At 39.9% G+C, this 23,724-nt stretch overlaps 2 protein-coding genes across 5 annotated transcripts in view; both read right to left on the minus strand.

Annotated features, from left to right (window-relative positions):
- The window catches only part of ryk (receptor like tyrosine kinase), a 54,785-nt gene extending 44,349 nt beyond the window's left edge, over nucleotides 1-10,436 (minus strand). For 2 of the 3 annotated variants that reach the window (XM_085264551.1, XM_085264552.1), the window contains exon 1: nucleotides 9,740-10,436. In XM_085264551.1, coding sequence (XP_085120677.1) covers nucleotides 9,740-9,953 — 214 coding nt within the window. In that variant the 5' untranslated portion in view covers nucleotides 9,954-10,436. The remainder of the gene's footprint in view (nucleotides 1-9,739) is intronic. The other variant, XM_085264550.1, reaches the window with a different exon arrangement.
- Nucleotides 10,437-13,385: 2,949 nt separating this feature from the next.
- The window catches only part of sned1 (sushi, nidogen and EGF-like domains 1), a 30,961-nt gene continuing 20,622 nt past the window's right edge, over nucleotides 13,386-23,724 (minus strand). The window contains exons 16-30 of one of the 2 annotated variants that reach the window (XM_085264618.1): nucleotides 23,357-23,470; nucleotides 22,889-23,002; nucleotides 22,087-22,203; nucleotides 21,709-21,996; nucleotides 20,918-21,101; nucleotides 20,581-20,693; nucleotides 19,465-19,743; nucleotides 19,247-19,367; nucleotides 19,062-19,144; nucleotides 17,996-18,094; nucleotides 17,688-17,804; nucleotides 14,450-14,537; nucleotides 14,270-14,349; nucleotides 14,154-14,181; nucleotides 13,386-14,042 (exon numbers count right to left, since the gene is read on the minus strand). In XM_085264618.1, the coding sequence (XP_085120744.1) occupies nucleotides 14,156-14,181; nucleotides 14,270-14,349; nucleotides 14,450-14,537; nucleotides 17,688-17,804; nucleotides 17,996-18,094; nucleotides 19,062-19,144; nucleotides 19,247-19,367; nucleotides 19,465-19,743; nucleotides 20,581-20,693; nucleotides 20,918-21,101; nucleotides 21,709-21,996; nucleotides 22,087-22,203; nucleotides 22,889-23,002; nucleotides 23,357-23,470 (1,823 nt within the window). In that variant the 3' untranslated portion in view covers nucleotides 13,386-14,042; nucleotides 14,154-14,155. Of the gene's footprint in view, nucleotides 14,043-14,153; nucleotides 14,182-14,269; nucleotides 14,350-14,449; nucleotides 14,538-17,687; nucleotides 17,805-17,995; nucleotides 18,095-19,061; nucleotides 19,145-19,246; nucleotides 19,368-19,464; nucleotides 19,744-20,580; nucleotides 20,694-20,917; nucleotides 21,102-21,708; nucleotides 21,997-22,086; nucleotides 22,204-22,888; nucleotides 23,003-23,356; nucleotides 23,471-23,724 lie in introns of those variants that run through there. The other variant, XR_014890708.1, reaches the window with a different exon arrangement.

Genomic DNA, 23,724 nt, shown 5'->3' on the forward strand with positions numbered 1-23,724 from the left:
GCGAATGAAGGCAGGGAGAGGAATCTGGGGAAGACTGTCCTATTAAAAGGCTCCTCATTCATGGTTACTTTTTGCTCAAAAGGGACTCATTCGTTTACTCAACAAATATCAACCAGTTCACTGAGAAAATGATCAGCAGTTTCATTTCATCCTGAATAAAAGGGTCATTTAAGAGGCCTCTCATCTCACACCACCTCATCTATATTTGGCTTTGTGTGTGCAGTTGTGGCCAAAGGTTTTGGCAGTGGCACAAAGTTTGTTTTTTTACACGTTTTTGTGATTTATTGAACAACAATCACAAGGATTTCACACATATCGAAAAACTTATTGGCAAATAAATAAAACTTTAGTTTTAGCAGTGAGGCCACTGGCAAAACTTTTGGTCACGACTGTACAGCAGCCTTTGAAAGGCTAGGTTGTGAGCACGAGGTCAGATGTAGGGAGGTGCATTCCCCTAACACAGCATATCACCTATTTTATGACAGCACAAAGATGAAAAGGCTCCATCTGATTTAAGCTTCTCCTGCTCCTAACATTTCTCAAGTCAAATTAAATAATCCTACAATACTGAAAGAAAACATGACAGTATATTTCCGATTTCAACAGGAGGGCAACCATCTTCTAAAACGTGTTGATGCCTTGCAGAACTTCTGAGTGCAGAGATTTTCAGACAAAAGATGTGAAGGCAGGGGCTCCTCTATTCAGCTACGGGATCCTTGGAGAGTGGCATGAAGGAAATGAATACTGCTGCCAATCACTCCTCACTGTTCACAGGCTCTTTTTCAAAGCCCGGGCTTTGTCTTTCAGGTCTTTGGAGGAGGGGAGGAAAGCCTGTTACCCGACCTGGACGTAGAGTTTTACTCCTTAGTTTGCATGTTGAAAAAGATCTGGCTTTATTTGTCATTTTTGGAGGATTTACACTCAACTCTGACCTACTCGCCTGACTGCGAGACTGAAAAACATGACTACACAGCTAGAAGTTTTCCCCTTGGAAGGAACAACGATGTGCAAAGGAAAGGATCTATATGTTTTGAAGGAAACCTATTATGCTCATTTCCAGCTTTATATGTTTAATGTTAGACTACTAAAATAAAATTATTCGTCTCAGCTGCTCTTAGATTCTTGCAGTCTAAGAGTATCTTTGAATGAGTCACATTTGAAAATATTCCTTGATATGATTGACAGTTCATCCTCTGCGTCTCTGGCGTTAGCATCTTTCTCTTTCCATTTGTCTTTCTGAATTTATCTTCACTCCATCTTTTTTTCCTCGAGCTTTACTAGAGTAGCTTTGCTTGACTCGCAGTCCAAAATAATCCTCATCTTAAACTGGGCCTTGAAACAGCACCTCAGTTCATCATAACGTACTGTTCAGACTATTTGACGCTTACTGACTGCATCTCTATGACACATAGCAAACAATGCATTGGTGGCACAGCACCCTAAAACAGAAAATGGGTTTCCAGAGTTGACAACAACGGCACTCATTACTGTGATCATAATCAAATCCTTCAGAGGTAAAAACCCAGTGACAGTCCTTCAAACCATCTGATCAACAAGCTTAAATGTGAAGAAAAGCATTTTTTCCAGCTCCTCCCACCAGCGATAAAGCTGACGAATAAAGAAGTTATAAAGTAAAATATATTGCATTGAACACTAAGTAAGATAACACAGACTTGCCTGATCAGCCCATCATAGACATCTTCAGTTTTATTAAGATTTTTGAATCCTTAAGATGTTTATGCTGTTCGTGTATGTGCTGTACATGCTACAGCAGAGAGTGAACCTACCAGCAAAGCAGTAATTCAACATGTCCAAAATAATACAGTCATGTAATACACGATGTAGTTGTAAATTGCCTTGCGTTATCGAGCAGCCAAACTATGATATCACGTGTTTCAATAATAAACATAATTCATACATCTTAGAATGTCAAACATTATTTCACTTATTTGTCTTTAAAAATCTTTTTTTTTCGGCCATTAGATATATTTATATTGTAGTTATTAGTAGTAGTTATTAAGGGCCCTTTAAGGACGACCGTGGTTCAGGGGGTTGGGAAGCTCATCTTGTAACCGGTTCGATCCCCTGCTCTGTCTGTCTTGGTCGTTGTGTCCTTGGGCAAGAAGACACTTCACCTACCGCCTACTGGTGTTGGCCAGAGGGGCCGATGGTGCAAGCCTCGCTTCTGTCAGTCAGTGGCTACAACTGTAGCTTGCCTCTACCAGTGTGTGAATGTGAGAGTGAATGAATAGTGGAATTGTAAAGTGCTTTGAGGGTCTCGAAAAGCGCTACATAAATGCAATCTATTATTAATAATAAAACTATTCTGGTAGCACTATGATGCTTTCTGTTGGATTTCCTTTATGAAACTGACTCAGTCTCTCAACAAATTTAGATGCATTAAACGTAATTCCCATTCCCAAAAGTAGGGCAGGGCAATATGGCCAAAAATATTTATCACAATATAGATTTGAAAATATGCGATAACGATATAACTGACGCAAGACAAAACTCCACAACTTTATTAGTGCAAAAAAAACCCATCAATGTATTTTCACTTAAACAAGCAGCTGTTTTTTTTTTTAAGTGCATTAAAGCTATATAAAAATTTAACATTGCAAATGCAAATTCCTTGCTGACAGTTTAACCAAAAGGCATTTCCAGTGGAAATTGGCCGACATATCCTGAGCATAACCATGTATAATATCCACAAAACTTAAAAAGAGGTTATACACACACAATACGATAATATTATGTTGAAGCACAGTACATATCACTCCGCGAGGCTCCTGACTACGGTAGCCGTAATGCTCCGACAATCCATCAAGCGGTGTGGCTTCGTAGTTTAGCAAAGTCGTACTCAAACATTTTTGACAGATTTTTGAGCAGGGTACCACATAAAATCGGTTCGAGGTCAGTAAGCACAACCAGAATTCATACATAAGGCACACCAGGATATGAGGGGCACTGTCGATTTTTCCGAAAATCAAAGGATAGATTTTAAGTGTGCCGTATTTTTCCGAAAAACACAGTAATAACAACGGCCCGCTTGCATGCTCGACCAAAAATTGTGCTTTGGTGTGTATCTGATGGACGAAAGCCAAACCAGTTCCACACCAGTGAAGTTGCACTATTTTTACAAACCAATTCTGGTTCATCCGTTTCATTCAACAATCCGCTTTCACCCTTCTCATTCTCCGTCGCCACCATGCTTTTTCCGCCATGTGTGAATGAAAACAAAGGCACTGTGCATGCGCATTTCACCCATATTCTATCACGATATTTCATTTTACCCAAAAGTATTTCAAAACAATTTTAATAGGAAAACGGCTCATTTTGTCTGCACAATTCTAATTTTTAGCTGGGGTCTGAGGAAGCAAAGGTTTTGCTTGACTTGTAGAGCTCTGGAAAAGCATTGCACTAATACAGAGCAAAGATTAGACAACAAGGATCTTGTATGCAGCTTTTCCACCAAGAAAAATCTTCTGTGTTACAGATTTAACCCACTGGGGATCGTACCCTGGAAAAATAGGCTCAGTGAGGTTGTTATTATAGGTGACAGTAAATGAATGTGCAGAAAACTTATTTTTGCTTCATGTTTTAAATAATCGCATGGATGGTCAACATGACAGGAAAGAGAGAAAGACACAAAGAAAGCCATTGAGGCCTGTAAAACCAGTGTCACAGCTCGGGTCACGGGCCGCATGAATGCAGTCCAAGGTGGCCAATGTGATGCAGCGTCTGTGTGAAAACCAAACGAACAATAACGGTCACGGTGGTTTTAAGAGGTTTCTGAAAAGCCTCTAAAATGGAAGATCTAACAGACTGTTATAGTAAACATTCACATTTGGTAAGTGGTGGTGAGTTAAAGTTTTAGCAGTAAAGTTTTGCCTTAAAGTATAAATGTTCAGCTTAGAATTCCAAATGGAACTATTTCTTGATTCCCATCCTTATATTTGATGTAAGAAAGTGATGGCCTGTTTCGGTTTTTGATGTTTTATGGACAACAGAATAACTTGATTAACAGACACTCCCCTCTTTCCTCTTCCTCTGAATAAGATCTGTTGTTACTTAACTGACCCAACTCTTTCCCTACTTAAATGTAATTTCTTACAGATGTGATTAACAAACTATGGGTTCAACCTTCATGGAAGTTCATTGCGCTCCTTCATATCAGGAGGAGTGTAACGTTTTGTAAAAAGAGTTGGCTCGTCTTTTAAACTGATCCTGGGGCTCGAGCACTGCTTCAGTAATTTAATCTGACCTGCACAGCTGCAACACAATTCAGACCAAGGATGTGGGCCTGGAGAAAGAGCTGATATGGGAGCTGAGGGTAGGAATGCATGTGGATTCTTGAGGCAGACAGTTCTCTACTCATTTATCATATGCAAAATCAATCAGGGATGCTGCCCGTCTGTCATCCATGCAGAGAGTTTTCCGGTTCTTTACCAGCCCCCTGAGAGTCAGACTGTTTGGTAGAGTTATCAGAATAAAACAGACAGTCCATCAGCTATGAGCGCACACACACCACTCCAACACTACATTAAATGGTTATATTACATTTTATTATTATAACAACAACTTCTCAATGCTTTTTCAATGCTGCCTCTGACATAGTCAAACACTATTCTCCTACACAATCTACAATGCTGAGCTCTACTCTCCACCTTCGCCTCTCTAATGGAAACTTTTCTGTGGTTATATATATATAATATAGCTCCTCTGCTCTCCATTTTTAATTGCGGTGTTCCTCAAGGCTCTACATTTGGTCCACTTTTATTACCGTTACCAAAAAGTTAATGATTTTGGTAGTGTTTGCTGCTGATAGCTCGAAAAACTTTGAATAAATTCTGATAATACTTTGTTGGGGGGTGTAGACTGGGGTCATGTTAACATAACATTAAAATATGGTTTACATTAGCCAAGCCCTTCAAGGTCAACTTTAGGGCAGCAATGATTCATTGAGTACGTTGAATAATTCAGTGATAAAAATCTGACACAAATTCTTTGCTTTGAAGCTTCATTTAATACATGGCTCTGTACCGCAACAATCTCGTAATGTAAATGCAAATGTGTCACCTACATTTGCGACTAAGACAGACCCGCAATAGAAACATATTCAGAAGCAGAGTGTGAAGTTGAATGTTGATAACTTGTGTCAGCTGTTATGCAGATGACACAACTAGATCCTTGATCATTTACCTGCCTAAGTGATGTTAAATGCAGGGTTTCCCAAAAAAAAAATCTAAATTCTGTTCCCTTTGCCAACAGTTTGCTTGGTTCAATGGCCACAAATACCAAGCAGCCTTCCCACAAGCAAGACTCGAAGCTAGCCAATTAGGCAATAAACTCACCAGGAATGTGTTTACTGATGTCATGAAGCAAGAGTCTATTTTCCCATAGATTTCTATACAACTCAAAGTGTTCCTGAAACTTAATGAGTTGCCCTCTGTTTGTTGAAATAATGCAACAACCTGCAACAATGCTGAAAAACAGGCCAGCCAATTTCATTACTTACACCTGCTTTTCCTACTCTGATCTGTCCCAAAGATTCCCAAGAAAAGAGTCTTATGTGTTGACTCACAGGCCAGTTAACAGTGTAACTGTACACAGAGTGGCTGTGTGAATAACACATTAATTACATGGCCAAGCACATACCTCAGGTTCAGAGCTTTACTTTATATTAAATAAAAGCTTTTCCTGTTGTGGTAGTGAAAACTATTTTAGGAGATTAAAGCCCCCTCTAGCTGAAGTCACGGACATGTTCCTGCACACAAGGCTGGTAAAGTGCACTTCTGAATACCCCCACTTTGGGGGTTTCAAAGGTGTTTCCATATGGTGTTAACTAAAATGTAAAAGCTGCATTGTTTCCACTCAACCTGATTGTTGTAGATAGTCTTATTTATGCAACAGCTTGCTCTCAAAGCATTCTTATAGTGAATAAGGGGACAGCACTGATTCAGCAATGAATAATAAAACACATGAACTTACTGTACCTTGCATAAAATGACAGTTGCTCATCAGCTGGTTTGTGACTTATGTTTCAATGTCAGTTCAGAGTCAAACTAACCTATTGAAGACACATTAACCTGCACTTTTACTATGTCACATTTAGACACAGCATAGTGCAACTTAGTGCTGACAATGCCTGATAGAATTATTCGAAGTCTTAAAAAACTGCAGAAACTGAATTATCCCCACTATGACCTATGAAATTAAATTTTTTTGTAGATGCATGTTATAAATCTGCTTTCATAAATGTGTTTGACATCTTACAAAATACAGAGACCTGATTAAAACCAAAAGTAAACTGCAGTCAGACTCTCCGGCAGGCTGTCTACATTACGATGCTGACACCGGGCAACTCAACTCTCAAGCAAGTTTAATTCCTGCAGTTACTGCTGCATCATGGAAGATTCTGTCCACACATACTTTTAGCGCCGCAGACATAGTTGTCAAACATTAAGAGATTTCGCCGTACAACCAGATGAGGTTTCAGGCAAACCGCAAGAGAGGCCCTGGTCTGGCAGCAGAAGATTAACTGTAACGTGATGGAGAACAAGGGGAACCCAAAGGGACAGAGTCAGCCAACGATCCAACACCAGTCAGAGAGGAGAGAGAAAGCACAAAGGGTGGTACATTGGTGCCGGGGCAGTTAACAAGTCAAGGCTGCAGGCAATGAAATACTGAATGCATGTGGCATGAGGACACAAGGGCTCAATTTGGGAAATGGTGGGGGCATAACTTTGGCAGGGAGACTACAGTCCTTTCTTTGAAAATTTAGGAAATTCTCGTTACATTTCCTGCAATTATACACGGCACAGTCACTCCATATAAAATTAAATCTGGAAAAAGTCCCTGACCCTCAAAATCAGCAAATATTTTTTGGACATTAAGTTTAGGATATTAAATTTACACACAGAAACTTTTACCATGATATTAATGTGTGAATGCCTCAACCCGCTGGCAAAGGTTCGAATCCTACGTGTGACGGTTTCCACACATCTTCCCGCTTGCCTCCGCTCTGCTTTCTTGACACTCTTCAGTGTACCCTTTCACATACAGCCATCTTCAGCAAGCACTTCCGCTTCTACACCTCTTTTCAGCAGATAATTCTGCTTTTTCAGTTGTTTTCAGCAGATTCCAATATGAGGCATTCACACTGCATTTTCGCAGGAAATGCAACTTTTTCTAGTTATTATTATTCTAGTTGCTCTGACCTTTGCTGGTTAACTAGTCCCCCAGTTTTCAGCCGATTTTCAAACTTTAAACTGTTCTGCTCTTTCTGCTGAAGCGTGCTGTATCTTTTGGTGCTCATAACTTCTATACTTTTTCAGATATTAAGCTTTTTATGCGATTTTTTGGCCCATTTTGCTGAATGGGACAACATTATCAGTGTGATCACCAGTTTAGCTTGCTGAGCTGAGCCATGTTTTAGCTCAGTGAGATGGAGCAACCGTTCTTAGAGCAGACAGGCCGGGTTCTGCTGATTCACCTCTTTTCAGGACAATTTTCAGGTTCTTTGTCTGTTTTTTGCTTAACATTCAGCATTTTCACCCATTTTCAGCACAATTTAGCTTCTTCTGCTTGAGACCAGAACTGGTTTGGCTCAGTGGAATGAGCAGCCGCCGTGAGATCCGGTGGCAATGGTTCGAATCCTACATGTGACAGTTGCCGCACATCTTCCCTGCTTGCATGTAATCTGCTTTCTTAACACTGCCCTTTCAAATAGAGCCATTTTCAGCAAAGAGTTCAGCTTCTACACAGTGTTTTTTCAACAGGTTCTCCTTCTTCTGCTGTTTTCAGATTACACTACAAGGCATTCACACTGCATTTTCACAGGAAATGCAACTTTTTCTAGTGAATATTTGAATTCATGTGTTACAAAGCCTCCAAGTACATCAAGGTTAAAAATTACAATTTTTTTTTTTTAATTTACATTACTACTTCACCCTTTCGGAGCCCCTGTAGATTCAAAGTACAGGAGACATTCACATAGTGATGTAGAAGAACAGCCCTGACGACTTCATGTGACTCATGTGACATCTCCTGTACTTGAAGACTTAAGGGCTCAAAAACTATGGAAAAAGAAAACTAAATGGGTATTTTCCCCATCAAATCCTATTTAACTTCCTTAAATATCTCAAGGGTATTGTAATTTTTTTTGTTTTTAAATCTGCTAATCCCTGGTGATGCGGTAAATACACGTAACCTCACAAAAAAAACAAAAAAAAAAACACTTGTTCAATAACTAATCAAACAACAGTGCCGGTCATTCTCAAACAAATGATTTAACACCACATCCCAAAAGTCCCTGCTATAAATTAGGCCCATACACAGGGAGGTTTACCAGCACACGGTCCTGTTAAAAAAGCTGGATGCAGCTGGAGGTACTTCCCAAAAGATTCCCCAACAGAAACAACATAATTCTGCTGATGCCACTATAAGATGACTCGTTTATCGAAAGGAAGACGTCAGTTAGCAGGAGCTGCAACACGAGATTACTCCCTCCACGGGGACATTACATACAAACACTTCTACCCCTTCATTAGCCTGTGCACATGGTAAATGGCTGGTTTCAAAGTGCACGTTCAACACTTCTAAAGCAAACCCTCCATTAACAACTTAGGACCGATTCACAGGCTGGCTTCACCTTGTCACTAAGATTTTAAACATTCAGACAGTGTTAGACCAACATAACACTGATGGCTTGCACCAACAGCAGCACAGTCATGAGATGACAACCAGCACTTCCGATTATTCTGCTGATGTTCTAATGCCACTGTACATTTAATCCTAATCAGCAACATCATAACAATCATGAGACACAACCTTATAAACTGACCAACCACAACAACAACAACAAAAACGACGACCAATTATATCACAACATATCAGAAACATGTAAAGGTTACTTTGACCCGTACATGTACAGTACTGATGCCTCATCAGTGACACTGGCAGTCAACTAATAAATTCACGAGGACAATTTAAATAAATATTCAAGAAATAACTTGCAAATTTACCAAATAGAACAAAATAATTAGACAAAAAATTCTTTAAAAGAAAGTCTTAAATTAAGACAAAACTTGCCAATTTACAAGAACATAAGTGATAAACTTAAAATATTTTTAAACTCCTATATTTCCTAGATAAACGGATAAATTCATTAGACGAATGTGCAAAAATAGGACATTAAAAAAAAAGGAGAAAAGTAAAAGAAAACGTCTGATTCACGAGAGAATTTTTTGGGGGAACCCCCCCAAAAAAAAGAAAATTCACTAGAAAAACTGAAACATTTACCCCCACAAACTAATTGACGAATCAAATGGACAAAAACGGGCAAATTTAGGATTAAAAGGGCAATTTCAAAAGACAAAAACAGTGAAATATACGGGAAAGGGGGCAATTTTTCAAGAACAAATATTATTTTATGAAAAACGAACACAATTGGAAGAGAAAACTCACAAATTTGCCAGATAAAAAGTAAGAATTTATGAGAATTTTTTTTACTTTTACAAATACAGAGGAAACACTAGAAAAAAATAGAAAAGAATCACAGCTGTAAATCATTGATATAATGTACCTGCACAATTAGCTGTAACAGTTCGGTGGAGTTCGTCCAAGTTTTAAAGCTAAATTTACAGATGTGAGGGGCACACAAACACATGAAGTGGACAGACAAGTGGACAGATTGCAAAGTTTGAACACAGCTGGATTACTATGCAGGCCTCCTTACCCAGGAGCTTCTTCACCTCCTCCACACTCATGTAGATGTTGACTCCGGGGTTGTTGTTGTTGTTGTTGACGCCTACGGGGCTGCCCGGGCTGGCCAGGCAGCCGGCCCCTTCCAGCAGCAGCAGGAAGAAGAAGCCCCCCAGCCTCCAGAGCACCGAGTGCGGCCACACTCGGGACTCGGACGGGCTGCCGGAGCCGCGGATCAACCCCAGCATAACGACGGTGGTTGTCTGGCTCGCTGTTGTTCTCGCTGTTCCCAGAGAATTTCTTTCTCATCCGTATCTGAAATTAATCCCGGGAGGCAACATTACGAGTTACTTCAAGCCCCGACACTCTTACTCACTATCGTGTTTTTAGGGGTTTTTTTGTCCTTTCGTGGTAGCTGGAGCGGGCTAAGTTAGCCGGAGCGGGCTAACTTTCAGTCAGGCTGTGCTAACCGTCCGCGGTCCGACTCGCAGTTGATTGTTTGACTGTTCAGGAGATTTACGAGCAACGTAAAATACACACCGGATATCTCCACATTGAGACGCTTTGATTTCTGTGGGTAGAAGCGAAAGAAGAGTAAAAAGTGCCCTAAGCCGCAAACTAGCTAATACATCCAGCTTTCCCCCTCCATGGTCTCTGCTCCCGACGCTTTTTCCTCTCAGTTTTCACTCCGGGCAGGAAGGGGGGCAACGGGGGCGCGCAGCGCTCTGGCTTCTGCTGCCTTCACGTGCCGTCGGAAATATTACAGCCAGCGGACAATAAGGAAACAACAAGTTAATGTCATTTATTTATTTATATTATTATAATTTCTACATTAAAAGATACGCATGCCTCAAATAAAGATATAAAGAATGCATAAAGTGGAAAAAAGACCGACTTTATCTAGATGGCATGTTAGACTTTAAAAAAAGGTTATTTTTTGTTGGGTTGGTGATTTAGGTTGGAAATTTACAAAAAAAAAACCAGTTAAATTTAAAAGAAAAGGATTGCAAATTACAAAAAACGCATAAGAAAAAGCTATAATGACAAAAGCTAAAAAAAAAAAGTATGGCAAAAGGTTCCAGATTGATATAAATTATTTAAATTTATAAGAAAAATGGAAATTTTATGAGACAAAATGTAATATTTATGAAAAGTCAAACTGAAAAGGAAAAAGTTCAAATCGTGTGATTAAAACCCCCCCAGACATATTTATTCTTTTAAAATTAAATAAATTGTGAGGGAAATATTTACAAGACAAATTTTAAATTCTTTTATTAAAAAATGGCAGTTTAAAAATAAATCTACTAGGAAATAAAAGGGAAATAAAAGAAAAAAGGAACAAAAATATTAAAAACGGATATATTTAGGAGAAAAACTGAAAAAAATAATTGTTTAATAAAGGAATGACATTATCTTTTAGGTTTAAGTTCACAAAGAAATTCACATATTTGATCTCATGAGATCAATGATTATGATTAAACATTATCAGAGCACCAACAACACCTCTTTCCAGTCATATAACCCAACACAAGATAGCTCATTTTCACTGAAACAAGGTTTCCTAGATTAGCAACACTGGTCTCTGAGTCCAGCAGATGTGAAAGGGAGAAACAACTTTGTTGTTTACATGTTCTGTATAACAGTTCTTAGATATACTGATGAAACAACTTAAGGTCGTCAAGAAGTTTTTCAAAATCCTTAAAGGATCTGGATGGCACAGCTTCTCCGTTTTAAGTGGAAGCTTTCTTTGAAATTTCTTGCTTCACTGTCTGTTCAGCTTTGGACTTTTGGCATGGAGGGCATGTCCTTTACTTGAGAACATCCAGTTGTTGTGACACTCACTGCAGTGTCCTTATCAGCTGTTCCACTGTAATATAAACAATACCCCAGTGGCTCTGGTGTGAGGCTTTTCTTTAAGGCAGTAAACAAGTGGGTCTAATATGGCAAATTAATATTTCATCTGCCTCCAGCTGGTTTGAATTCTGGTAAATATGATTCATATTATTTTCTCATCGATCAGTGGCCCTTCGTCATCTTTTTTTTCTTCTTTATTTAGTTTACATTTGCCTTTAATTTGACCCCTGTCTGTATATAGCCTGAGGCTTAGAAGAGTCACTTTGGCAGAGCTAGAGACTCATGACTACAGGGCGTTAGGCAGACAAATTACAGCAGCGAGGAAGCTTTTGTTATGTGGTGATGTTCTGATAGAGCAGTCTCCTTTCTGACTGGGGTGATTGATTAACAAAACCCAAGGCATGCCCATGCTCTGTTTTCTTTCATGAAGTATGTCCCAAATTGGCCTAATTTAATGATTAAAGCTAAAGTTTGGATTTGGAGTCTTTAATTTTGCATCTCCGCCCACTTTTGCATGCTTCAGTAACTCAATAAACCAGACACACACAGGAACAAAGAGAAGAGCAGTGACGTTCAGTAGTAAACTTTAAAAAAAAAAAGTCTCCATTAACAGAGTAAACAAAGTTGTGGGTGTTTTCTCTTCTTAAAATGAGCCTATTCTGCTTTTCCTTATTTTCTGTCAAACTTATACTGTAACACAGGTGGATGCTCATATTAAAAGTAGCCAGGGAGTGAGGTTGGGAGCCCAAAACTCAAGCTTCAGATTGCAGAGTTAGTGAACCAAAAACTGCAGTTGCTCAGATTCTTAAAGGCTGGCTCCAAAAGTGAGTCAGTTTCCGCAGATTCTCATGTTAAAATAGCCAATTTCAGCTATATAAACAATACTTTTACAGCCTGGTAAAGATTTTGAGCTCTGTAGTTAATTTCCTCCTTTATAACAAGCGGATAATTACTGGTCGGTCTCTTAGGCTTCACCTTTACCAAGCAGTGTCATTAAACTGTAGCACTTAACCATGTTTGAGCTGTTGGTGTATTTTGTAGCAGTTTTAATGCATTCATCTGGCTTGCTGTAAAGTGCACACCATCCAAGCGGTCTGTGTTTAAAGAGTGAAATTCCACGATATTTATTTGGATGTTGGTTTGGCATTAATCAGAAAATATCTCCATTTCTGTGAGCCGCTATACAATTTATAAATGCCACTTTATTAGCACCACACAAAAGTACTAATAAACTAAGTTGTCAGTGTTAGCTGATAGCTTAGCAATCTCTAAATATGGTAATTTATAGCTCTAAAAAAGCACAAAACAAACAGACGAACACAAATATAGTCATGCCTACAAATCTGAGTCTTCAAAATATAGATGCCAAGGTGGTCACATCTATCTTTTGCACATAGCCTATGGACATTTTTTCCTACTCTGGCTTTGCATGATGCCTATCAGTGAAACAGGATATCCCTAATATGGTCATCTGTGGCACACAACTCCACTTACTTGCTATTCAAACCATTTATGAGGGGCAACACATTAAAAGACATGAGCCAAACCAGCTTGTTTCAGACAGAGGGCGAACTGAGGCACTGCACCAAGACCCAGTTTAAGATAAGGATTATTGTGAGCCATGAACTAATGCTAAATTGTGCTAAGCTACTGTAATAGATTCCAAAAACAGTATAATGGCGCTAAAAATGAGTACAACTGCTCTCCTTTAATCTGTTAATAAAATACTTTTAGTATAGTTTTTAATGCTGTCAAAACACGATAGATTCAACACAGTGTGACAAATGATGGCAAGAACTGCAACACACACACAACAGGAATCATTTTAACATTTTTATTATTAAAATATTCACCTACAAAATGGCCTATAAACACTATTTACAGATTAGTGAGCAGCGACGCCTGCTGAGACACAGAGGAACATATTCTACACAGAAAACGCTGTGCATCATTGTCAGAGGACGAGATCAGTTTAAGGGTGAAAGTACACATTTCCTGCTGTCTTCGTAAGGAGATGATGGGACTGATGTAAGGAAAAGACTCTGCCTTTACTTCCCTGAGGGACAAACCTGCAGCTGAATCACAAACGTAAACCTCTCCGAATGTGTCAGCACTGGACGTTGAAATGAGGTATATAAGGTCTCTGATGCAGTGCAGTTGACTGCCTAGGATTCATATTTGCATACCATATGTGGTTGTATGAAACTCAGTCAGCAAACACTGCAAATGATACGTGATGCGGGACGTTTTTCATCTGACTGATCGTGCTACCGCGAGCTACAAAGGCAACTCTCGGGATGCAGCCTCATATTCAGATGGTTGATGGTTTGTTTGTGAAATGTTACAGTGGGCTCTGACAGGGTTTTTCAGCACAAAAAATGACCATAATCAGTTACTTCAAGTAGATTATAAACACCAAAATTGAAGTAAGGAGGTTTTTCACATGACAGTGATGACAGTCCTTTCATCAGGCTCCAAGTGCTCTAGAGAGAGAGAGAGAAAAGAAAAGTCTCATTTTGAGGGTAAGTGCTGAAAATCTTGTGATCCTCTACAATAGCAGTTCATAAAAAGGGCTGAAAAAAAAAATCACAAACCTTTATTGTTGTGTGTTTGTTCTTCTGGCTGTTAAGACAGTTAAAGTTAGTCTGTGAACAGCATTGCATTTGTTTATCGTCTTACAAATATTGCGCAGACAGATTGTTTAACTCACTCTGACTCTTCTTGGAAGGCGTCGGTTCACAAATCTCTCGATAACACACATCCTGCTGCACTTTATATGTCCTTTTATACCTACGAAAGAGAATGCAGGCACTTTTATTGGATCCATTAGGCCACACTTAAACATTTAATTCAAGCCCAGATTGGCAGACGTATGTTTGACGTGACTTACAGGTAATGGCACACACCACCCTCCCAGACGGGCACGCTCTTGGTTTCAGAGTACAGGCGGGTACACGGGTGTGGCACTCGCTGGCACGCTGCAAAAACAGAGGTTAAAGTTAAACAACATGAGGTCTGAGTGCTTTATCAGCAAAGGAAAAGTCTGCGGGATGGTTTAGGAGCAGAGCTTCTCTGCGGCTGATGGATGGCTTTAGGAAAGGAATGTTTAAACAATCTGACGCTGGATGTTTGGGTGCAGAGTCAGCGGGGAGGTGGGGTATGTGGACTGTGTCCTCACACACACATTCATCAGCATGTACATATAAGTGAAATAAAATATTCTTCTACTCTGTCTTTGGAGGAGGAGGTGCATGACTTGATTGTAATAAGGTTTATTCCCTTTTTGAGACATACTGTTCAGTCAGCGTTAGTCATTTCCAAATGCTTCGAATAAAGGCATGTGCATATTCTACTACAAACAGTTATACTGTGAAATAACCACAACAGTCATACCTTTTACAACCAACAATCATTAATATATAATAATAAATAATATTATTACAGTTGATTTGTATAGCACATTTTTAAAACCAGTGCTAAAAAAGAAACACAGAACTGAAGAACAAAGTAGGAGGAAATTATAATTAAAAAATTACAAATAATTTAAAATAAGTCATTCAAGTTTCAAGTGGACTGTCAAAATTAGAATAAGATACGACGTGATTCCAAATTGTAATGAATAACCTTGAATTAAGATAGAATCTAATTAAGCTACTTGTTTAAACCAAGAATCAATGTGGAAAAAAATGATGGGCTAGTCCATTTTTGCTGAAATTTCATTGCAGCACAGTATCAGACCACCTAAAGAGCAGCATCTGAGACCTTACACACTATGCTGAGATGCATAGTGTGCAAAAGTCACCAACTCTCTGCTAACTCAAAAACTACTGGGCTACAACCTTTGGCATGAACATCAGCACAAAAACTGTATGCTGGGAGCTTCATGGTATGGGGTTTTTACGGCTCCTGTAGCTTTAACGTGCTGGTGACTCAGTATTTTTGTTCATATAGGGTAGTTTTAAAGCATGCCTTCAGTTGAAAACTGCAAAACAAATGACAATGTGTTCAAAATATTCTGCGTTGGGTTCACTGATTCATTTCTACAACGTCTCTCCTGATTATCTCCAGCTTTGCCTCTGCAATCTAATTTCTACACTTCTCTAAACGTGGCTACATTTCTCTGTGAGCATATCATCCATGCATGATTCATGATGCGATTTAAAGTAGCTTAGTTATCCTTAAATTTATTGTGTAGCCTGTAAAAGTGGCCCAGCAAATAGGTTCATCAATCACATAAGACTGACTCTTGAAGTGACTTGAGCCAAATGCTGTAAAAGTTGGTTGCCTGTCCAGTTCATATGCTCTGACACTGTCTATCTATCTCTGTGTTGGCCCTGTGATGAACTGCGAACCAGGTCAGCATGCATGGATATCCCCTCCTTATGTGTCTCCACAAATCTAACAGCAACAATCAGGTTAAGGGTGAGTGAGGGTGGTTATCAACTCAATAAATTAATCAAGACTTTCCCAATCTACCAGTGAATGCATACAAAAGGAAAGAGGCAGGGTTGACAGCATCAAATCACTCACAAACATGGACAGGTTGACTGATGGCAGAGTAACTCGTTTTATCCTGACTGTTAGGGTAAGTGAATCCAGACAGAAGGATATTGAACCTCCTTCATGAAGCTGGTTGCACTCAGTAGCCTGAGTTTTGCTGGTACTAAAACACTTAAAGTTGCCTTGTCCTTTAATTTGTCAGCCATCGTGTATTAAATCCATTAAAACTAATTTCTGACTCTTGTGAACTACTTACAATTTGCAAAGTAGTTTCTAAGTGTAAACATTTTAAATGAAACTCTAAACGAGTACGATTTTTCTGTCACAGGAAAGATTCGAACTTAAACCAAGATGCCTACAGTGTGTAGAAGTGCAGATCTCTCCTGAACATCCATAAGAAACACTGAGTTATAAATTTGACAGTAGCTCCCAAAAGAATGTGAGGAAGGTGGCTCAGTGCACACAGGCCAGTGCTGTGCGAATCGAGTGATGGTGTATTTGTGTTGTTTATCGTGCCTCTGACCTGTAAGAGCCATTCATAAATGTCAGAGGGGTCAATTCGCAGTGGATTGTGGCTCCTGCTTTTAAGATAATGAAGGTCTATACATAGCTCACTGCTCTCACGTTGACATTTCATGACAGCATGCAAATCTAACATAAATGAGTCGATGTTCACAACCTGAGAGGCTGCACTGATAGAGTGGCATTATTTATACTGTGACGTAGAGGAGGGTTTGTATCGATCCAAGCATGCGTTGCTGAAAGACACGGTGGGATGTGAGCATTCGCACATGCTCATGGTCCCCAGAGGATGAACCTAACAACCCTTCACTGAACTGTCACCTACCTCTCCATCAAAGATATTCATGATTGCCCGAGCATGTATTCCACTGATCCCTAAACATCGTCTCTAGCACCACAAATAGACTGTATTGAAAAGATGGATGCTGCCACTGTGACATCACCTGGTTTCTGCACCCTGCATTGTGAAACTTTATTGTTAGCTATTCGACTACTACCGTGTTGTTTTTTAGAAGACTGAAGTCACGTTATTATTTGGCGGAGAGGGTGGACTACTAACTATAAGTTGTTTTTTTACTTAATTATTAATTATTGTCAATTATTCTCAGAGTGGGCGGCGCTACTGGGTGTATATTGTACGTCAGGTCTCTACTGAAATGGGGTATAGTCCAGTGCAGATTTGACTCTTTGGTTGTTAAGATTTCATTTTTGCATCATCATCTTTCTACAGTTAGGTTTATAGTTTAATGGTATAATCTGAGAAAATATAAGTCTGTGTCACAGCTAGTGTAGTCTCATGCTTGCTGAGTGAAATTCTAGGAATTTGTTAGTAGTAGTTGGTGTGATCCACCTCCACTTATGAATGTAGCTTCATACATTCATTGAAGATAACTTTGCACCCTCTCATTCAAATATGGCCACTTCTGACTCCAAAAAACGAACATGGCAGCAGTAACTATTAACACTGAGGCTTTCAAAACCAGCTGTGATGTCAGGGTGGCTACATCCATCTTTTATATACAGGCTTTAGTTCTTTTACAGGATTTGCCAAAAAGCAGCTGACTCATCCCACCCTGAACGTGTAGAGAAGTTGAACATAAACTTACACAGTTCACACTGCCTGCCCTTGAACCCGTCTGCGCAGTCGCAGATGAAGGTGTCGCCTCCGTTCACACACGTACCTCCGTTCTGGCAGGGCAGACTGCGGCAGTCCTGGGGCGACTCTATGAGACAACAGCTGCCATTAACATCCTCAGCTCAGGTTTCAGGCTCACTCTTCCACATTATCCACAGCTGATAGCATGTGTTGATAGCCTCCAGCTCTACCCCCACACAACACAACATGAGTGTCATGTGTAGAAGAGGCTCATCGCTGGGATCAGCTTACATGAGAGGATGTGTAAAAAACACCTACCAAGCTTTGTTCTTAAAGCTTCTTCTCGGATCTCCAGCGCAAGGCTGATTTTGTTTGTTGTTTCTTCCATCTTCTCTAACCTAACTGGTGGCTCAGGTTCTGTAAGGTAAAGCATTTCCTGTTAGAATCATCACGAAAAAAACAAATTAAAAGTCGGAAAGGTGAAATTTAAGTGTTAACTGAGATTTTGAGGAGGTTTCTACGTACCAGTCCCTTAGCTTGAAACAACCACTGATTTAACAGAATGGTTAAAACGTATTACAGCATCATGGGTGCATGTGCAGAGGATTAAAACTGCTAAACTTGTAAATAAAAAAGACTGAAATAATAATATTAATAATAATTGCTGCCATTTATCCCATTCATTGTTATTCATTATTTTATTATTCTTTTATTATATATATTTTTAATTATATTATAATTTGGAGTTTGTTTGTTTTTTACCAGTTTTTATCAGTTTTTCGAGTTGATTGTCTATTGCTAAAAAAATATTTCCACTCTTTTCTTAGGGTTTATGGCATCTCCTTGTTGTTGTTTTTTAAGTTATATGTATTTATTCCTTTTTTTAAATTAATTTGACTTGTGTCAAATTAATAAATAAATAATACATTAATTAATAAATAAATTAATAAATCACTTTCGCAATCCTATTGTTTTTCTCTTTTTAAAAAAAAAATCTGTTATTACTGTGTCTTAATTATCATAATAATTCATTTGCTGACATCTGTCTATTGATATAGGTACTGATTTTCAAATTTAATTTTGGTTGGGGGTTTTTTCAACAACTAAAATGCCCATAAAACTAAAAAATTGACAGAAAGAACTGCGTTCTTACTAATGTAGAATGAATCCATTAAAATACACAGCAGCACTTACTGAGAAAAAATCTGAATAGCCTGGACAACTCCCCTAGCAACGGGGGGAGTTTTTCAGGTGACTCAGGAGTAAAAATTTAAAATACTCCAAAATATTTCATTGATTTTTGTTCCTGGTTTATGGCTAAGTGTTCATATTATCCAAATATTTTAAAATATAGGGTGACACTCACATAGTTGCTTATACTTACTAGTTCGATGCCGGATGGGTTTTCGAGGCAGGTGAGTGAACTTTGCTGTTATCTTTCCCCTCCTGTCAATGAGTTCTGTGTATCTGCAGCACAGATTAACAAAATGCTATCTGGTTAGCATTAACTGTTGATCTACTGTTATATATTTAAAGCAGTTATAATAGTAACTGACATGCTACATGTACCTGGGTAGTTCCTCTGAGTTTTCTTCTTCTGCTGTGCCTGCCACGTCCTGAGGCTGAGATGGGGTATCTTGTCTTGTCCCTGCTGGTCTTTCTCTCCTTCCCGGTCTGACCGGCATTGGCACTACATGGAAAGAAAAAAAAACATTTCAGGATTCGGGAAATTCAGATTTCAAATTTGAAAGGAAAAAAACAAATCCAGGTGATTGCACACAGCTCACAGGTAGTGAAGGCAAGGTGCTGAGGCACGCTGTGGATCTGCTCCGGCCCCGTGTTTCTGACCGACGTGAGGGCAACGTAGTAGTGCTGCCCTGGGGTCAGCTCACGGAGGGTGTACGATCCCACTCTCCCGTTGGGCAAGAAGCGACTCCTGGTATTCAACCCTCGGGTCACGTTGACCACAAAGCCGTCTGAGACGTGTCTCGGGTGGCGGCTCCAGGTGATCAAGGCTGAGTTTGGGGTCACGTGTGAGAGGGAGAGGTTCTGTGGGGGAAGAGGCCCTGAGGGTAACACATCCAGAGGGTCAAATGATTGTATTAAATGGATTAAAATAATCTCTTTCCTTGGCTGAGTTTCCTCAAATGATTAGGTAGCTTTTTTGCTCTGGCCTGTACAAGGCCTTGTCTGGAGAAAGTTTTGGAGACTATAGAAATGTCTCAAATATCATAAAATGTATATAAAATATGATCAATGACATTATACTTGTGGTTAGGCTTCAAACCTTTTTGATAAAACTTAGAGCTAGAGCGGGATCAGTTATTCTACTATAGACTTCTCGTGATGCACTGGGCACTTATCCACTCTCCTTTTTTCAATTTCCATTTTATTATGCATTTCCTTAATTTTTTCCTTTTTCTTCCTGTTTTTTTACCTTTTTCGCTGCACGCACCTGCTTTTTTCTCTTTCCCCTCACCCCAATAGTAGTTGTCTATTCCTCCTGCAGCCAGTGTGTTTTTGAAGGTCTCTTCCTTTTACAGGGCAGCTCTTCCTTCCTTTCTAAATATGGCTCACAGGGGACCATCAGATAATGTAGCGTCATCTTCAGTACTTCCAGGCTTTTCCTGGCTCAAAATAGTAATTTGGGGGGGGGGGACACGGACTGTTGATGATTGGTCTGCCCATCAGTGAGTCTGTGTTACCTGAGGGACCTACTTTAGTGTCCACCAGGTGGGGTGACAACAGCAACCCATTAGCCTTTTACAGCTGAGGCGTAAGAATGGTGAAAGATCGTTTTGGGTTTCTTTTTATGTTTTCTCATAATTGCGGAAATAAATACAAATAACAACATAAAGTTGTTGTATAAGCTCTTGTATTTGCTGCTGAGTGATGTAACCTACTTGTCCAGAATGACAGAGGTCCTGGTGAGTGGCTCATGGAGGGAAACTCATCTGGTCTGATTCCACTCTGAGTCAACACATCCACAGTGTACATCTGACCCGGCTGTAATGAGCTGTGAAAGGTTCACAAAGAGTCCGCATCAGTCATACCTCAACTTATCTGTTTCATGGTACCCTGTTAAAAGCTTAGTAAATTTGATGAAATGGCTCCCACTAGTGGCTGAAAGGGATATTACACCAAAACATTTAAAGCGGACCTCGGCAGCAACATTTGGTAGACACAAATGACCCGGCAGCATGTAAAAATAAAAGCTTGGTTTAAAGTGCTGCACCTGACCTGAAGGTGTACTCAGTAGTGCTCGTGTTGAGAACAGCAGTGCGACCCTCCCTCCCATCTGAAGGCAACAAGGACACGTGCACCCTGCTGACGGCTGCATGGCGGGCAGCCTGAACCAGCCACTGCAGCCACACCTGAGAGGAGGACACGTTGACCACCTGCAACTGCTCCGCCGGCTGGGGCCCTGCAGGGAAACATTCAAAGACAAAGAAATGCTTTCCGGTTCCAGGTGAACTACTTTTACTACTTTATTACCCACAAAAAAGTCATAAACATTGCTGGGCTCAACATTTCATAATGATTAACAGCTCCTTATTCAATGGTTTTCTTCACCTGCTTTTGAACTCACTGCGTTCCCACCTCTTTTAAAGAAAGCTCACCTTCATCGACATTCTGAACATTTCTATGACCAATTCGGATTTTTATAAAAAGGTTTAAAAACGGTTCAATCCATTTTTTTAATGTGTCAAAATGACATCTTTGACCATCTAACACATGCTCATGGTACAGTATTATTCTGGTCTGTGATTTTTTTCCCCCTGTAGGTGGTTGCTAGGCAACATTATAATGTCATCATATCTGATGTAGATGAGAGACATCATATTTTATTATTTAAATATTTTAGTCAGTTACTGTTACTGTCTTGGAGCAACTGTAACATACATCATTTCCTAAGGGATTAATAAAGTATTCTGATTCATCAAAGGTCTATAATCTATCTGTGTGCCTTAGTTGGTTGCTCAGCTTCTGAGATTATACTAAGACTACAGAGCATTAAAGAGCATGCTCACTGGTGCGTATTAGTGCTGTGGCAGGTTGGCTTGTGTCACTGCTGTTGGTTTTCAGCTTGATGGAGAAGGTGGAGATGTTGTACAGCAGGCCGGGCATCAGGCCTCGCATCACGTGGGTGGACTTCTGCCTGTCTAGGTAGTCTGTTTTGGAGTTGCTCTGACCCAGGGGAGCATAGGTGACGGCAAACATGCTGATCAGGTTGTTTGAGGGCTCCGGCTCATCCCAGCGCAGCTCCACCTCGCTTTCCTCCACACGCAGCACGTGAAGGCCGGGCGGGGGCAGCAGGTCTGGGGACAGTGGCAACTTTACATATCTAATCCGAATGTTAAGTGTGCTCTGAGTGTTGAGCGTGCTGAGTGGTGAGGCTGTCGACTGACCTTTCTCGCAGTCTTTGCCTGTGAGTCCCACTTTACACATGCAGTTGTAGTTTCCTCTCCTGTCGCTCCAGCAGCGGCCACGGTTCCCACAAGGTTTTAACACACACGGGTCCTCCACTGGTGGGCGACAAAGACAAACTAATGCAGCAACAGGATTCACCCGGGAACAGTGAGCAACCTTTGAAGTGTGCAAGCCCCTCTCAGTCTTGTTTATCAATAACCATCAATCAACCAAGCTATTTAGCAACTACAATAACTGAGTGCAGTTATCCATTTATCTATTATATCTTATTCATAAATATTTTTCTAATGGCTCTACTTGTTTTTAGCATATTTACACTGTTTTGGTTATCTATGACAGATTTTTATGTGCTCCAGTTCGCATATAATAGATCCCAAAAAATGCATGACAGTGTGTGTGAGGCAAATGAAGCATTATAAGTATGCAGGAGTAAATCAAAGATGGATGTAGTGTCCGGATCTGCAAAGCGAAGCCAAAAGAGGGGCCTTAAACCTGCTTTCTTTTCCAAGTCCAGCAGAGGGCAGCAAAAAGACTTCTAGTTGTATAGAAGTCAATGGGAATTTATCTGTGACTTCAGAAAACACTCTACCGAACACCTTAAAGGCTTAGATAATAGTTTCAAGGCATGTTGAATAAGGTGCGAGGAAGCAACCTCACACCCTTTTTATATGTACAATAAACTTCTTCTGTACTTAACTTTAGCTAAACTCAGTAAACTCAGGGTTATTAAAAACTGGATATCATACATAACATCACATAACATCAGCACAACATACTTACACATCTGGCACTGATCCCCAAAGAAGCCGTCTTTACACATGCAAAGATAGTTTCTTCTGTAACCCCGACACACGCCTCCATTCAGACAGGGGTTGGACTCGCACATGTCCTGCTCTGCACACAGACATTTTACAGTGTGGCAGAATTTATTAACAATGCATTCAGCTATCTTCACAACAATTTACCATTGGAGAGAGAAAGCCTTTTACAGGGTAAAGAGGCTTTTTGGATGATGTTATAATCAGCTGGTTTCAACAACATCGACCAGAAGTCACTTATGAAAATAAAAATGTATTAGTAGGTAGGAGCCCGGCCGATCCTCACACGTTCCTCTGTTAATGCACGGCTCCGACAGGCACTCGTTTATGTCTTAAGGCGATAAAGATGCACACATAAGTAAACACGTGCCTGTGTACAGGTGGTCCAAGTGAACGTATTTGTAAGTGTAAGCTTTCGATTGATCCTTACCTATCTGGCAGCGGTTTCCGCTGAAGCCACTGGCGCACACACACTGGTAGGATCCGATCTTATTTCGACACGTGCCTCCGTTAAGACAAGGCTGGGATAAGCACTCGTTGATCTCTGTGACAATGCAGAAATTAACAAATTAGTATGAATAAAGATAACAAGGTCATTCAATCTCAATTCAGCTGATCTTTAGAACATTTTCTGCTCAATCATCTCCAATTTCCAGGAAATTTTTATGGTTCGCACATGAAGTTCACACATATATGATGACTGAGTGAAATTTTAGCCTCAGATTTCAAATACACTTTTTTGAAAAATAGTCCATCGACCCAATTTCGGGCCTTTTTCTCGCAGTACTTTTATATAAT

Source organism: Mchenga conophoros, linkage group LG23, assembly GCF_057382185.1.
Source record: "Mchenga conophoros isolate Kocher_MC1m ecotype Shallow Benthic linkage group LG23, M_conophoros_male_GT1.1, whole genome shotgun sequence".
Taxonomy (NCBI): Eukaryota; Metazoa; Chordata; class Actinopteri; order Cichliformes; family Cichlidae; genus Mchenga; species Mchenga conophoros.